The sequence below is a fragment of the Abramis brama genome (genome assembly GCF_963993115.1).
Source record: "Abramis brama genome assembly, chromosome: 10".
NCBI classification, from domain to species: domain Eukaryota; kingdom Metazoa; phylum Chordata; class Actinopteri; order Cypriniformes; family Leuciscidae; genus Abramis; species Abramis brama.
The window spans coordinates 4,719,159-4,735,694 of NC_139972.1; the positions used below are offsets into that span (position 1 = coordinate 4,719,159).

The 16,536-nt window shown below is 41.9% G+C and overlaps 1 protein-coding gene across 6 annotated transcripts in view; it reads left to right on the top strand.

Annotated features, from left to right (window-relative positions):
- The window catches only part of fam131ab (family with sequence similarity 131 member Ab), a 38,825-nt gene extending 22,811 nt beyond the window's left edge, over positions 1-16,014 (top strand). For all 6 annotated transcript variants that reach the window (XM_084125706.1, XM_084125709.1, XM_084125704.1 and 3 more), the window contains one exon: positions 11,275-16,014. In XM_084125706.1, coding sequence (XP_083981832.1) covers positions 11,275-11,780 — 506 coding nt within the window. In that variant the 3' untranslated portion in view covers positions 11,781-16,014. The remainder of the gene's footprint in view (positions 1-11,274) is intronic.
- The last annotated feature ends 522 nt before the right edge of the window (positions 16,015-16,536 follow it).

A 16,536-nucleotide genomic window follows, 5' to 3' on the forward strand; every position in this document is an offset into this window, starting at 1 on the left:
TTCATAAAACACAAACATCTGATCAGCTGATCAAAGTCAGTGCAGAAATACATGCGCACCTCTTCGTGGATATGAAGCATATATTGATGCACCAAGTTGCTATTTATTTCAATATTGTTAATGGATGTAATGATCTATTGATTTGTTATAGCATCTAATTAATATTCTTGAGTTTTTTTTTTTTTTTTTTAATTAAGGCTAATGATGACCAATTTTCTCTGTTTTTGTTTTTCTCTCCCCCTCAAATTAAACGCTGAAACGAAGCACAGACATTATTGTCCTAGTGCCCTACTTTCATTCAGAAAACATCTCTTCCCCTTCCTCCCCCTCCACCCCCCTCTCTTTAGTTTTGCTCTCCGGCGCTATTTGATATCCCAGCATTCATTTCTTCTGCAAGTTTAATGTGTTCTGCTGCAGCAGACCGTGGAGAGAGAGAGAGAGAGAGAGAGAGAGAGAGAGAGAGAGAGAGAGAGAGAGAAGGGTATAAAGTTGTACCACATCCAGCTTGTCTCTTTATACAGCTACAGCTTGCAGATTTACGCCTTGTTCGCTGTACGACACGTTTCCACTGCCAATTAAAGTGTTACTTCACCCAGAAATGAAAAATCTGTTATCAATTACTCACCCTCATGTCGTACCAAACCCATAAGACTTCCATTCATCTTCGAAACACAAATGAAGATGAGATTAGTTACGCAACTACATGAGATTAGTTACGCAACTACAACTTTGACTATTATACTCTTATAATGCTTATCCGAGCAGTTTAGTCCACATTTTCTGAAGATACTTGATCACTTTATATGTTGAACATATTTAATTTAGGCTTTTATTCACATATAAACATTGATCAGCGAACATAAACAAAAGCTCAACCGTACTTGCATGATGTGCGAGAACGAACCTCATTGGTTCTTGCAGAAGCTCAAACGTGATGCGTAACATGAGAATGAACCTCATTGGTTCTTGCTGAAGCTCAAACGTAATGCGTAACACTAGAATGAACCTCATTGGTTCTTGCAGAAGCTCAAACGTGATGCGTAACATGAGAATGAACCTCATTGGTTCTTGCTGAAGCTCAAACGTGATGCGTAACATGAGAATGAACCTCATTGGTTCTTGCTGAAGCTCAAACGTAATGCGTAACACTAGAATGAACCTCATTGGTTCTTGCAGAAGCTCAAACGTGATGCGTAACATGAGAATGAACCTCATTGGTTCTTGCTGAAGCTCAAACGTGCTGCGTAACATGAGAATGAACCTCATTGGTTCTTGCAGAAGCTCAAACGTGCTGCGAAACACGAGAATGAACCTCATTGGTTCTTGCTGAAGCTCAAACGTGCTGCGTAACATGAGAATGAACCTCATTGGTTCTTGCTGAAGCTCAAACGTGATGCGTAACATGAGAATGAACCTCATTGGTTCTTGCTGAAGCTCAAACGTAATGCGTAACATGAGAATGAACCTCATTGGTTCTTGCAGAAGCACAAACGTGATGCGTAACATGAGAATGAACCTCAATGGTTCTTGCAGAAGCTCAAACGTGATGCGTAACATGAGAATGAACCTCATTGGTTCTTGCAGAAGCTCAAACGTGATGCGTAACATGAGAATAAACCTCATTGGTTCTTGCTGAAGCTCAAACGTGATGCGTAACACTAGAATGAACCTCATTGGTTCTTGCTGAAGCTCAAACGTGATGCGTAACATGAGAATGAACCTCATTGGTTCTTGCTGAAGCTCAAACGTGATGCGTAACGTGAGAATGAACCTCATTGGTTCTTGCAGAAGCTCAAACGTGATGCGTAACACTAGAATGAACCTCATTGGTTCTTGCTGAAGCTCAAACGTGATGCGTAACATGAGAATGAACCTCATTGGTTCTTGCTGAAGCTCAAACGTAATGCGTAACATGAGAATGAACCTCATTGGTTCTTGCAGAAGCACAAACGTGATGCCTAACATGAGAATGAACCTCATTGGTTCTTGCAGAAGCTCAAACGTGATGCGTAACGTGAGAATGAACCTCATTGGTTCTTGCTGAAGCTCAAACGTGATGCGTAACGTGAGAATGAACCTCATTGGTTCTTGCAGAAGCTCAAACGTGATGCGTAACACTAGAATGAACCTCATTGGCTCTTGCTGAAGCTCAAACGTGATGCGTAACATGAGAATGAACCTCATTGGTTCTTGCAGAAGCTCAAACGTGATGCGTAACATGAGAATGAACCTCATTGGTTCTTGCTGAAGCTCAAACGTGATGCGTAACACTAGAATGAACCTCATTGGTTCTTGCTGAAGCTCAAACGTGATGCGTAACATGAGAATGAACCTCATTGGTTCTTACAGAAGCTCAAACGTGATGCGTAACATGAGAATGAACCTCATTGGTTCTTGCAGAAGCTCAAACGTGATGCGTAACACTAGAATGAACCTCATTGGTTCTTGCAGAAGCTCAAACGTGATGCGTAAAATGAGAATGAACCTCATTGGTTCTTGCTGAAGCTCAAACGTGATGCGTAACATGAGAATGAACCTCATTGGTTCTTGCTGAAGCTCAAACGTGATGCGTAACATGAGAATGAACCTCATTGGTTCTTGCAGAAGCTCAAACGTGCTGCGTAACACGAGAATGAACCTCATTGGTTCTTGCTGAAGCTCAAACGTGCTGCGTAACACGAGAATGAACCTCATTGGTTCTTGCTGAAGCTCAAACGTGATGCGTAACACGAGAATGAACCTCATTGGTTCTTGCTGAAGCTCAAACGTGATGCGTAACATGAGAATGAACCTCATTGGCTCTTGCTGAAGCTCAAACGTGATGCGTAACATGAGAATGAACCTCATTGGTTCTTGCTGAAGCTCAAACGTAATGCGTAACACTAGAATGAACCTCACTGGTTCTTGCAGAAGCTCAAACGTGATGCGTAACATGAGAATGAACCTCATTGGTTCTTGCTGAAGCTCAAACGTGCTGCGTAACATGAGAATGAACCTCATTGGTTCTTGCAGAAGCTCAAACGTGCTGCGAAACACGAGAATGAACCTCATTGGTTCTTGCTGAAGCTCAAACGTGCTGCGTAACACGAGAATGAACCTCATTGGTTCTTGCTGAAGCTCAAACGTGATGCGTAACACGAGAATGAACCTCATTGGTTCTTGCTGAAGCTCAAACGTGATGCGTAACATGAGAATGAACCTCATTGGCTCTTGCTGAAGCTCAAACGTGCTGCGTAACATGAGAATGAACCTCATTGGTTCTTGCTGAAGCTCAAACGTGATGCGTAACATGAGAATGAACCTCATTGGTTCTTGCTGAAGCTCAAACGTAATGCGTAACATGAGAATGAACCTCATTGGTTCTTGCAGAAGCACAAACGTGATGCGTAACATGAGAATGAACCTCATTGGTTCTTGCAGAAGCTCAAACGTGATGCGTAACGTGAGAATGAACCTCATTGGTTCTTGCTGAAGCTCAAACGTGATGCGTAACGTGAGAATGAACCTCATTGGTTCTTGCAGAAGCTCAAACGTGATGCGTAACACTAGAATGAACCTCATTGGTTCTTGCTGAAGCTCAAACGTGATGCGTGAAATGAGAATGAACCTCATTGGTTCTTGCTGAAGCTCAAACGTGATGCGTAACATGAGAATGAACCTCATTGGTTCTTACAGAAGCTCAAACGTGATGCGTAACATGAGAATGAACCTCATTGGTTCTTGCAGAAGCTCAAACGTGATGCGTAACACTAGAATGAACCTCATTGGTTCTTGCTGAAGCTCAAACGTGATGCGTAACATGAGAATGAACCTCATTGGTTCTTGCTGAAGCTCAAACGTGATGCGTAACATGAGAATGAACCTCATTGGTTCTTGCAGAAGCTCAAACGTGCTGCGTAACACGAGAATGAACCTCATTGGTTCTTGCTGAAGCTCAAACGTGCTGCGTAACACGAGAATGAACCTCATTGGTTCTTGCTGAAGCTCAAACGTGATGCGTAACACGAGAATGAACCTCATTGGCTCTTGCTGAAGCTCAAACGTGATGCGTAACATGAGAATGAACCTCATTGGCTCTTGCTGAAGCTCAAACGTGATGCGTAACACGAGAATGAACCTCATTGGTTCTTGCTGAAGCTCAAACGTGATGCGTAACACGAGAATGAACCTCATTGGTTCTTGCTGAAGCTCAAACGTGATGCGTAACACGAGAATGAACCTCATTGGTTCTTGCAGAAGCTCAAACGTGATGCGTAACCTGAGAATGAACCTCATTGGTTCTTGCTGAAGCTCAAACGTGATGCGTAACGTGAGAAGGAACCTCATTGGTTCTTGCAGAAGCTCAAACGTGATGCGTAACGTGAGAATGAACCTCATTGGTTCTTGCTGAAGCTCAAACGTGATGCGTAACATGAGAATGAACCTCATTGGTTCTTGCTGAAGCTCAAACGTGATGCGTAACACTAGAATGAACCTCATTGGTTCTTGCTGAAGCTCAAACGTGATGCGTAACATGAGAATGAACCTCATTGGTTCTTGCAGAAGCTCAAACGTGATGCGTAACATGATAATGAACCTCATTGGTTCTTGCAGAAGCTCAAACGTGATGCGTAACACTAGAATGAACCTCATTGGTTCTTGCAGAAGCTCAAACGTGATGCGTAACATGAGAATGAACCTCATTGGTTCTTGCTGAAGTTCAAACGTGATGCGTAACATGAGAATGAACCTCATTGGTTCTTGCTGAAGCTCAAACGTGATGCGTAACATGAGAATGAACCTCATTGGCTCTTGCTGAAGCTCAAACGTGATGCGTAACATGAGAATGAACCTCATTGGCTCTTGCTGAAGCTCAAACGTGATGCGTAACATGAGAATGAACCTCACTGGTTCTTGCTGAAGCTCAAACGTGCTGCGTAACAAGAATGAACCTCATTGGTTCTTGCTGAAGCTCAAACGTGATGCATAACATGAGAATGAACCTCATTGGTTCTTGCTGAAGCTCAAACGTGATACGTAACATGAGAATGAACCTCATTGGTTCTTGCAGAAGCTCAAACGTGATGCGTAACATGAGAATGAACCTCATTGGTTCTTGCTGAAGCTCAAACGTGCTGCGTAACATGAGAATGAACCTCATTGGTTCTTACTGAAGCTCAAACGTGATGCGTAACATGAGAATGAACCTCATTGGTTCTTGCTGAAGCTCAAACGTGCTGCGAAACACGAGAATGAACCTCATTGGTTCTTGCTGAAGCTCAAACGTGATGCGTAACACGAGAATGAACCTCATTGGTTCTTGCAGAAGCTCAAACGTGATGCGTAACACGAGAATGAACCTCATTGGTTCTTGCTGAAGCTCAAACGTGATGCGTAACACGAGAATGAACCTCATTGGTTCTTGCTGAAGCTCAAACGTGATGCGTAACATGAGAATGAACCTCATTGGTTCTTGCAGAAGCTCAAACGTGCTGCGTAACATGAGAATGAACCTCATTGGTTCTTCCTGAAGCTCAAACGTGATGCGTAACATGAGAATGAACCTCATTGGTTCTTGCTGAAGTTCAAATGTGATGCGTAACATGAGAATGAACCTCATTGGTTCTTGCTGAAGCTCAAACGTGCTGCGTAACATGAGAATGAACCTCATTGGTTCTTGAAGAAGCTCAAACGTGCTGCGTAACATGAGAATGAACCTCATTGGTTCTTGCTGAAGCTCAAACGTGATGCGTAACATGAGAATGAACCTCATTGGTTCTTGCTGAAGCTCAAACGTGATGCGTAACATGAGAATGAACCTCATTGGTTCTTGCTGAACGTGCTGCGTAACATGAGAATGAACCTCATTGGTTCTTGCATAAGCTCAAAGGTGATGCGTAACATGAGAATGAACCTCATTGGTTCTTGCTGAAGCTCAAACGTGATGCGTAACATGAGAATGAACCTCATTGGTTCTTGCTGAAGCTCAAACGTGCTGCGAAACACGAGAATGAACCTCATTGGTTCTTGCTGAACCTCAAACGTGATGCGTAACATGAGAATGAACCTCATTGGTTCTTGCTGAAGCTCAAACGTGATGCGTAACACGAGAATGAACCTCATTGGTTCTTGCTGAAGCTCAAACGTGCTGCGTAACATGAGAATGAACCTCATTGGTTCTTGCTGAAGCTCAAACGTGATGCGTAACATGAGAATGAACCTCATTGGTTCTTGCTGAAGCTCAAACGTGCTGCGTAACATGAGAATGAACCTCATTGGTTCTTGCTGAAGCTCAAACGTGATGCGTAACACTAGAATGAACCTCATTGGTTCTTGCTGAAGCTCAAACGTGATGCGTAACATGAGAATGAACCTCATTGGTTCTTGCTGAAGCTCAAACGTGATGCGTAACATGAGAATGAACCTCATTGGTTCTTGCTGAAGCTCAAACGTGCTGCGTAACATGAGAATGAACCTCATTGGTTCTTGCTGAAGCTCAAACGTGATGCGTAACATGAGAATGAACCTCATTGGTTCTTGCTGAAGTTCAAACGTGATGCGTAACATGAGAATGAACCTCATTGGTTCTTGCTGAAGCTCAAACGTGCTGCGTAACATGAGAATGAACCTCATTGGTTCTTGCAGAAGCTCAAACGTGCTGCGTAACATGAGAATGAACCTCATTGGTTCTTGCTGAAGCTCAAACGTGATGCGTAACATGAGAATGAACCTCATTGGTTCTTGCTGAAGCTCAAACGTGATGCGTAACATGAGAATGAACCTCATTGGTTCTTGCAGAAGCTCAAAGGTGATGCGTAACATGAGAATGAACCTCATTGGTTCTTGCTGAAGCTCAAACGTGATGCGTAACATGAGAATGAACCTCATTGGTTCTTGCTGAAGCTCAAACGTGCTGCGAAACACGAGAATGAACCTCATTGGTTCTTGCTGAACCTCAAACGTGATGCGTAACATGAGAATGAACCTCATTGGTTCTTGCTGAAGCTCAAACGTGATGCGTAACACGAGAATGAACCTCATTGGTTCTTGCTGAAGCTCAAACGTGCTGCGTAACATGAGAATGAACCTCATTGGTTCTTGCTGAAGCTCAAACGTGATGCGTAACATGAGAATGAACCTCATTGGTTCTTGCTGAAGCTCAAACGTGCTGCGTAACATGAGAATGAACCTCATTGGTTCTTGCTGAAGCTCAAACGTGATGCGTAACACTAGAATGAACCTCATTGGTTCTTGCTGAAGCTCAAACGTGATGCGTAACATGAGAATGAACCTCATTGGTTCTTGCTGAAGCTCAAACGTGATGCGTAACATGAGAATGAACCTCATTGGTTCTTGCTGAAGCTCAAACGTGCTGCGTAACATGAGAATGAACCTCACTGGTTCTTGCTGAAGCTCAAACGTGCTGCGTAACATGAGAATGAACCTCACTGGTTCTTGCAGAAGCTCAAACGTGATGCGTAACACGAGAATGAACCTCACTGGTTCTTGCTGAAGCTCAAACGTGCTGCGTAACAAGAATGAACCTCACTGGTTCTTGCTGACGCTCAAACGTGCTGCGAAACACGAGAATGAACCTCATTGGCTCTTGCTGAAGCTCAAACGTGATGCGTAACATGAGAATGAACCTCACTGGTTCTTGCTGAAGCTCAAACGTGATGCGTAACATGAGAATGAACCTCTTTGGTTCTTGCTGAAGCTCAAACGTGCTGCGTAACAAGAATGAACCTCATTGGTTCTTGCTGAAGCTCAAACGTGATGCATAACATGAGAATGAACCTCATTGGTTCTTGCTGAAGCTCAAACGTGATGCGTAACATGAGAATGAACCTCATTGGTTCTTGCAGAAGCTCAAACGTGATGCGTAACATGAGAATGAACCTCATTGGTTCTTGCTGAAGCTCAAACGTGCTGCGTAACATGAGAATGAACCTCATTGGTTCTTGGCTGAAGCTCAAACGTGATGCGTAACTCTAGAATGAACCTCATTGGTTCTTGCTGAAGCTCAAACGTGCTGCGAAACACGAGAATGAACCTCATTGGTTCTTGCTGAAGCTCAAACGTGATGCGTAACACGAGAATGAACCTCATTGGTTCTTGCAGAAGCTCAAACGTGATGCGTAACACGAGAATGAACCTCATTGGTTCTTGCTGAAGCTCAAACGTGATGCGTAACACGAGAATGAACCTCATTGGTTCTTGCTGAAGCTCAAACGTGATGCGTAACATGAGAATGAACCTCATTGGTTCTTGCAGAAGCTCAAACGTGCTGCGTAACATGAGAATGAACCTCATTGGTTCTTGCTGAAGCTCAAACGTGATGCGTAACATGAGAATGAACCTCATTGGTTCTTGCAGAAGCTCAAACGTGCTGCGTAACATGAGAATGAACCTCATTGGTTCTTGCTGAAGCTCAAACGTGATGCGTAACATGAGAATGAACCTCATTGGTTCTTGCTGAAGTTCAAACGTGATGCGTAACATGAGAATGAACCTCATTGGTTCTTGCTGAAGCTCAAACGTGCTGCGTAACATGATAATGAACCTCATTGGTTCTTGCAGAAGCTCAAACGTGCTGCGTAACATGAGAATGAACCTCATTGGTTCTTGCTGAAGCTCAAACGTGATGCGTAACATGAGAATGAACCTCATTGGTTCTTGCTGAAGCTCAAACGTGATGCGTAACATGAGAATGAACCTCATTGGTTCTTGCTGAACGTGCTGCGTAACATGAGAATGAACCTCATTGGTTCTTGCAGAAGCTCAAAGGTGATGCGTAACATGAGAATGAACCTCATTGGTTCTTGCTGAAGCTCAAACGTGATGCGTAACATGAGAATGAACCTCATTGGTTCTTGCTGAAGCTCAAACGTGCTGCGAAACACGAGAATGAACCTCATTGGTTCTTGCTGAACCTCAAACGTGATGCGTAACATGAGAATGAACCTCATTGGTTCTTGCTGAAGCTCAAACGTGATGCGTAACACGAGAATGAACCTCATTGGTTCTTGCTGAAGCTCAAACGTGCTGCGTAACATGAGAATGAACCTCATTGGTTCTTGCTGAAGCTCAAACGTGATGCGTAACATGAGAATGAACCTCATTGGTTCTTGCTGAAGCTCAAACGTGCTGCGTAACATGAGAATGAACCTCATTGGTTCTTGCTGAAGCTCAAACGTGATGCGTAACACTAGAATGAACCTCATTGGTTCTTGCTGAAGCTCAAACGTGATGCGTAACATGAGAATGAACCTCATTGGTTCTTGCTGAAGCTCAAACGTGATGCGTAACATGAGAATGAACCTCATTGGTTCTTGCTGAAGCTCAAACGTGCTGCGTAACATGAGAATGAACCTCACTGGTTCTTGCTGAAGCTCAAACGTGATGCGTAACACTAGAATGAACCTCATTGGTTCTTGCTGAAGCTCAAACGTGCTGCGAAACACGAGAATGAACCTCATTGGTTCTTGCTGAAGCTCAAACGTGATGCGTAACATGAGAATGAACCTCATTGGTTCTTGCAGAAGCTCAAACGTGATGCGTAACATGAGAATGAACCTCATTGGTTCTTGCTGAAGCTCAAACGTGATGCGTAACATGAGAATGAACTTCATTGGTTCTTGCAGAAGCTCAAACGTGATGCGTAACATGAGAATGAACCTCATTGGTTCTTGCTGAAGCTCAAACGTGATGCGTAACATGAGAATGAACCTCATTGGTTCTTGCTGAAGCTCAAACGTGATGCGTAACATGAGAATGAACCTCATTGGTTCTTGCAGAAGCTCAAATGTGATGCGTAACATGAGAATGAACCTCATTGGTTCTTGCTGAAGCTCAAACGTGATGCGTAACATGAGAATGAACCTCATTGGTTCTTGCTGAAGCTCACCTCATTGGTTCTTGCTGAAGCTCAAACGTGATGCGTAACATGAGAATGGACCTCATTGGTTCTTGCTGAAGCTCAAACGTGCTGCGTAACATGAGAATGAACCTCATTGGTTCTTGCTGAAGCTCAAACGTGCTGCGTAACATGAGAATGAACCTCATTGGTTCTTGCTGAAGCTCAAACGTGATGCGTAACATGAGAATGAACCTCATTGGTTCTTGCTGAAGCTCAAACGTGATGCGTAACATGAGAATGAACCTCATTGGTTCTTGCTGAAGCTCAAACGTGCTGCGTAACATGAGAATGAACCTCATTGGTTCTTGCAGAAGCTCAAAGGTGATGCGTAACATGAGAATGAACCTCATTGGTTCTTGCTGAAGCTCAAACGTGATGCGTAACATGAGAATGAACCTCATTGGTTCTTGCTGAAGCTCAAACGTGCTGCGAAACACGAGAATGAACCTCATTGGTTCTTGCTGAACCTCAAACGTGATGCGTAACATGAGAATGAACCTCATTGGTTCTTGCTGAAGCTCAAACGTGATGCGTAACATGAGAATGAACCTCATTGGTTCTTGCTGAAGCTCAAACGTGCTGCGTAACATGAGAATGAACCTCATTGGTTTGTGCATGTCAAGCAAGCATGCTTGAGCTTCCGTTTACCTTATCTGATGTGTGTGTTGATAAATGTCCATATGTGAATAAAAGCCTAAATTAAGCCTGTTCATCATATGAAGCGATCAAGTCAGCACATTTGGACTAAACCGCTCAATTCATATGAATTAGTTTCACAATCTCTTTATGAACTTTTGGAAGTGACAAACTGGAATTTTGTCACGTAGCTGTCAATCGAGGGACAGAAATTTCTCAGATTTCATTAAAACAGCTTCATTTGCGTTTCGAAGATGAACAAAAGTCTTACAGGTTTGGATGAGGGTGAGTATATGAGGACAGAATTTTCATTTTTGGGTGAACTAACCCTTTAAAACAATGATAAACTATTAACCAGTGGGGTAAGAAAAAATAACGGTAACACTTTATTTTACAGCGTCCTTGTTACATGTACTTACCATAGTAATAAGAGTAAATTATGCATAATTACATGCAACTAACCTTCAACCAAACCCTAATCCTACCCTAACCCTATAGTAAGTACATGTAGCTCACTAATATTACTCAGTACTTAAATATATAATTACACTGTAACAATGACACCTTAAAATAAAGTGCAACCAAATAAACTTAGTAAAATAGCAAGACAGAAAGATTTCACAGAATCTATTTTGAATTATGTTGCTTCCCAATTAAAACATGTAAACATTCTATAAAACAAAAATATTGTTTAAAATATGTGCAGTGCTTTGTTCCTAACACACCTGTTGTCTCCTCAGATCTGTCCTCGTACCCTCATTACCTACGGGATCTCTTACACACTCAGGTGTGTCAGGCTCACCTGCGGGGTCGAGGTCTGTGTGAGGCCGAGAGCGGGGTGGGAGCCGACCTTTCACCTCCTGTGGGGTCACCGGGGTCACCGTCAGACACGCTCTGCTCCAGCACGTACAGCTTGGACGAGAGACACCCGTTGCTTCGGGACCTCGGGCGTCACGTGGACTCGCCCGCCGCAGAACTCACCGCCAAGATCCTCAGCGTTCTTCAGGGAGGGGAGGAGCTACTGTTGGCCCGCCTACACAGGGCGGGGCATCGATTTGGCCACTCCCCCTGTTGCTTGGAAACATATTCCGAGACATTCGAAGACACGCCTTGTAAGGACTGTGGAGGCGGAGTCTGTCTTCCGCCGGAATATTCCGTTCGTAGAAAACCGTCAGACGTGGTTTCGTCTGGCATCGTGTCTCTCGACGAGGAAGACGTGGAGGAAGAAGAGCGAGAGGAACAGTGACGTCTCTCAGTCTGACGTGACGTGCATGTTTATATTCGGACTCCGCCCACTAATTTGCATTTTGCTCCGGGGCGTCACTTGCTCTCGTTGTTTGAACTCGTGTTTCTTCATTATCGACTTTCAACGCGAGACTGAATCTTTGGTTCTCAGGCTCACGGAAAAAAAAATGCATCTTGACGAACTGAAAATAAAATCTTATGAGGTTCCGCAAAAAAGGAGGAGCATAAGACTGACGTCAAAGTAATTATCGCTGCATGTATTGCAAGTGCCGAACTGAACTTAAAATCATAAATGTTTGGATCTGGACGTCCAGTTGTTTAGCACGGTTTGTGGATTTGGCTGTTGTGTAACCTGCTCCTTATGTGACGTCAGGCCCCATTGCATTCTGGGTCTTGATCACATGACGCCTGTTCCCTGGTCCCCAGTTGCATCTTTTGGGCATGGCTTGCTGATTACGTCAAACTCACTATCTGATCTGTCACTGTCGCTTATGAAGCGACGCACGAATGCAGAATGTTTATACCGTGACAGAAAGATGTATTTCAAAAACATAGAATGCGTAAGAATACTGACGATCAAGTTATGCTTTTTTTCTATTATTATTATTATTATGTAACACTTTATTTGGTAACACTTTTTTGTACAGTGTCATTGTTACATATGTTACATGTAGTTACTATAGTAATAACTATAAATTATGCATAATTACATGCAACTAACCCTCAACCAAACCCTAACCCTATAGTAAGTACATGTAGTTACTTAATATTACTCAGTACTTCAATATATAATTACACTGTAACAATGACACCTTAAAATAAAGTGTAACCCTTTATTTTACAGTATCCTTGTTACATGTACTTACCATAGTAATAACAGTAAATTATGCATGATTACATGCAACTAACCCTCAACCAAACCCTAATCCTACCCTAACCCTATAGTAAGTACATGGCATTTATTAAAATTAATCAGTACTTAATTTAACAAGGGCACCTTAAAATAAAGTGTAACCTATTATTATTATTATTATTATGTTAAATTTGATTCATATTCTTGAATGGAATGTTTGCTTTTTTTACCGTTTGGTTTTATTTTTAAAAGCATTAATTGTCTTAAGACGAACACGATGAATGTTTAGGAGTTGATCCAGTGTTGTTGAGTCGATGTGTTTCGCCGTTTGAAGGACTTTCCGAGAGTTGCTCTATTTTTGTACTGTGGTTTTTGCGGTGAATTGCCTATTTGGACTAAGTGAGTAACGCTGTGGTTTGTTCACAAGATGCTTGTTGATTGCTTTTTTTCTTTATTTATTTCTCTCTCTTTCCATCTCTGAATTATCACTGTGTGATATTGTCTACATCGGGAAAAAAAATAATAATACTAATGTGAAAAAGAAACAAATGGCCCTTTTTCTTTATTTGTCTGTGGAGAGGGAGCTTGTGTGCTTTATAATTTTGTTACCGTCGTTCGTCCTCTTTGTGTTCGGTAAATGTCAAGCACTCTCTCTTATTCTATAAGGGCCACTTTTATTCTCAGACGTTCACTTGTTACCATGGAGATCCATGATTCACAAAGAAATTATGGCTATAGTCAATCAGACAATTCTGACAATCTAATTAGCCCACTCACTCACACACACACACACACACACACACACACACACACACACACACACACACACACTCACTCAGACACACTCTCACACACACACACACACACACACACACACACACACACACACACACACACACACACTCTCTCTCACATACACTCACTCAGACACACACACACACACACACACACACTCACACATACACATACACTCAGACACAGAATATCACAGCAAAGATGCATGTTTCTTGCACTCCTGCCCTGAGTTTTTTTTTGTGTGTGTGTGTGTGTGTGTGTGTGTGTGTGTGTGTGTGTTATCCACTGAAGAAAGAAGATCATACAAGTTTACAACAGCATAAGAGTAAGAAAATTACAGAATTTTAACTTTTGGGGGAAAAGTATTCCTCTGGCTTAAATCCATTCTTAAAAAGATGGGCGAGTGACAATCAAAGATCTGGCCTCAATCCTCTCACACTGAATAGATATTTTACTGGCGATGATGTTCAAATGCAAGACTGCACCATCTCAAACTCATGACATCACTTCCCCCCACGGCCCAGCCACTTCCTGTCTTATTCCACATGGAGTGTTTCCATAGCAACAGCAGAGGACACTGCTCGTTTTGCAGACGAGAATAGTCCCGGGCGAGAATGACGTGCACGTTTGTTTTAATGCTGATATTTTACCACAGTTCAGTGGCCTGAAGAGATTATAGCTGAGAGTTCAGAGTCTTAAATGAGCATGTGGAGCGTCTTTGTGCTCCAGACGTGAATGATTCCTCAGATAATTAACATCAGCTGACAATGAACAGCTGTGTTTTCATTACCTAACATTAACAAAGATCAATGATTATTATGTTCATGTTAATGCATTAACTAATGGAACTTTAAAGTGTTTCCATTATATTTCCATGTTTAAATGAATGTTTTGAAATAATTATTATTATTATTATTTTTAAATATTGATATGTCAAGAAAATGTCTAAGGTGTTCGAAATGTTGTTTATCGCGTTGCTGTGCAGTTGCTAAGGGTGGTTAGAACACCATAGAGCGCAACAGTCGGGTTCCGTAAGTAAATCCTCTTAATTTCACTTATTTCAACTTTGTTTTAAAATAATCGAGTTTAACAGTGGAATTTGTGTTGAAAAACTGCATTACCCATGATGCTGTACAAGATTCCACCAATCAGAGAGCCAAAACAGCTTTTTAGCCCCGCCCACTTCCATGAAGCGGATGATGTGAGCGAGTTGGTCTCACTACTCTCTCAATAAATATATATTATATATATAATATAATATATTAATAATATAATAATATATTTTAAGCTTATTACAAAACAAAAATATGTGTATATACATATATATATGTGTGTGTGTAGTTCTTTGCCTCACAAAAGCCGTCTTGTTGTAGGCTACCTTTGTATTTTTGTCTGATTTTTAAATACTTTTTATGATTCACCTCATATCTGATTGGCTTGATTCATGGCTTATAACTCTTTAATGAAGACATTTTTTAAATCCCTATGAGAGAAATGAATGGGGGAAAAATACTTCCGGACCCAGCGCCGCTGGAAAAGTAGATGGACACTAATGCACTCCATAGCAACCGCATAGCAACGCACTCAAAACTGTTTTAAACATCATTATATGATTGTAGTGGCGAGGTTTGCTCTTGTCTTTTATGGGATGTAGTTTCTGGCTTCTGAACTGATGTGATGATCAATAGCATCTCCATCTCTCTGCAGGACTGGGTTATGTAACGCACTCATTGCAACATCATGCCAACAGGCTCTTACAGTCTGATAATGAATCATCTCTCGGACTCCATTTTAAACACAAGTGTCTTACTGTTTTTCTCTTTCATCCTCCATTCGCTCTTTCCCCCCTCAGCGTTTCAACCTCAAACTCTTTAATCTCACTGTTTCTCCTTGTAGAGTGCAGTTCGTCCTTCTCTCTCTCTCTCTCTGCAAAGATTAGCTCTTTTTTAAGGATAAATGTTATAAAAAGCGTCTTAAGTTTGGGTCACACCATGCTCTGATTGGCCGGATGCTTCCATTGTGTTTTAGGCCTTCGTTTAACCTTCTCTGCGGTCACTTTCCCGCGGCCAGAGACGACTTTGATTTGTGTGTGTGTGTGAGAGAGAGAGAGAGAGAGAGAGTTTAAGCGTAGCCTATATAAATAGACGTTGACCTCCTGTCTGAAACCAGCAGTCAGGACGTCTCTCTCTCTCTCTCTCTCTCTCTCTCTCTCTCTCTCTCTCTCTGTGTGTGTGTGTGTGTTCATTCTAGGGTCGGAGTGTGTTAAACATGCATTGTCTGCTGTTACACTCTTAATTAGAGCGGTTCATGGGCTCTGAAGGTTTCGGTTCTGGAAATGACACTCGCTGGGGACGTGAAGCGTCAGTCCGCGTTTAATTAGACTGTTCATTCCCTTGATAATGAGGTGTGTGTGTGTGTGTGTGTGTGTGTGTGTGTGGGCGCACAGACACATTACAGGTCTAACCTTACACTTTCATTTTCTTTTGTATGCCTTTCTATCTAATGAATATGGGACTGCTGCTTATTTTAATATCAAAGTGTTTGTTTTTGCATCTTGCTTGGGTTCTAAATAAAATCTATTAAAGTTGCTGTGTATATTTACTGCTCAAAAATAATCTTATAAAACACCACTGAAACTGTATATTAATTACATATTAGTTGCATATTAATTACATTATTGTTTGGAGCATGCTTAATAGGGTTACACTTTATTTTAAGGTGTCATTGTTACAGTGTAATTATATATTGAAGTACTGAGTAATATTAATTAACTACATGTGCTTACTATAGGGTTAGGGTAGGATTAGGGTTTGGTTGAGGGTTAGTTGCATGTAATCATGCATCATTTACATGTACTTACTGTAACAAGGACACTGTAAAATAAAGTGTTACCCATAACAATATAAAAATGAAGTTAGTCATTTAGTCCAGTAGAGGACCTGAAATGGCGTATTGTACCAGGGGAAAAATGTGCATGTGATTCCTGTGCATTAAAGTCATCTATGTGCAAACACATTAATGCACAGGAATCATACCATTTTGAAGAGCCAGCGCAAAAGCAAAAATATCACGCAAACATTGTGCTGTAGGTCTAAAGGCCCGTTCACGG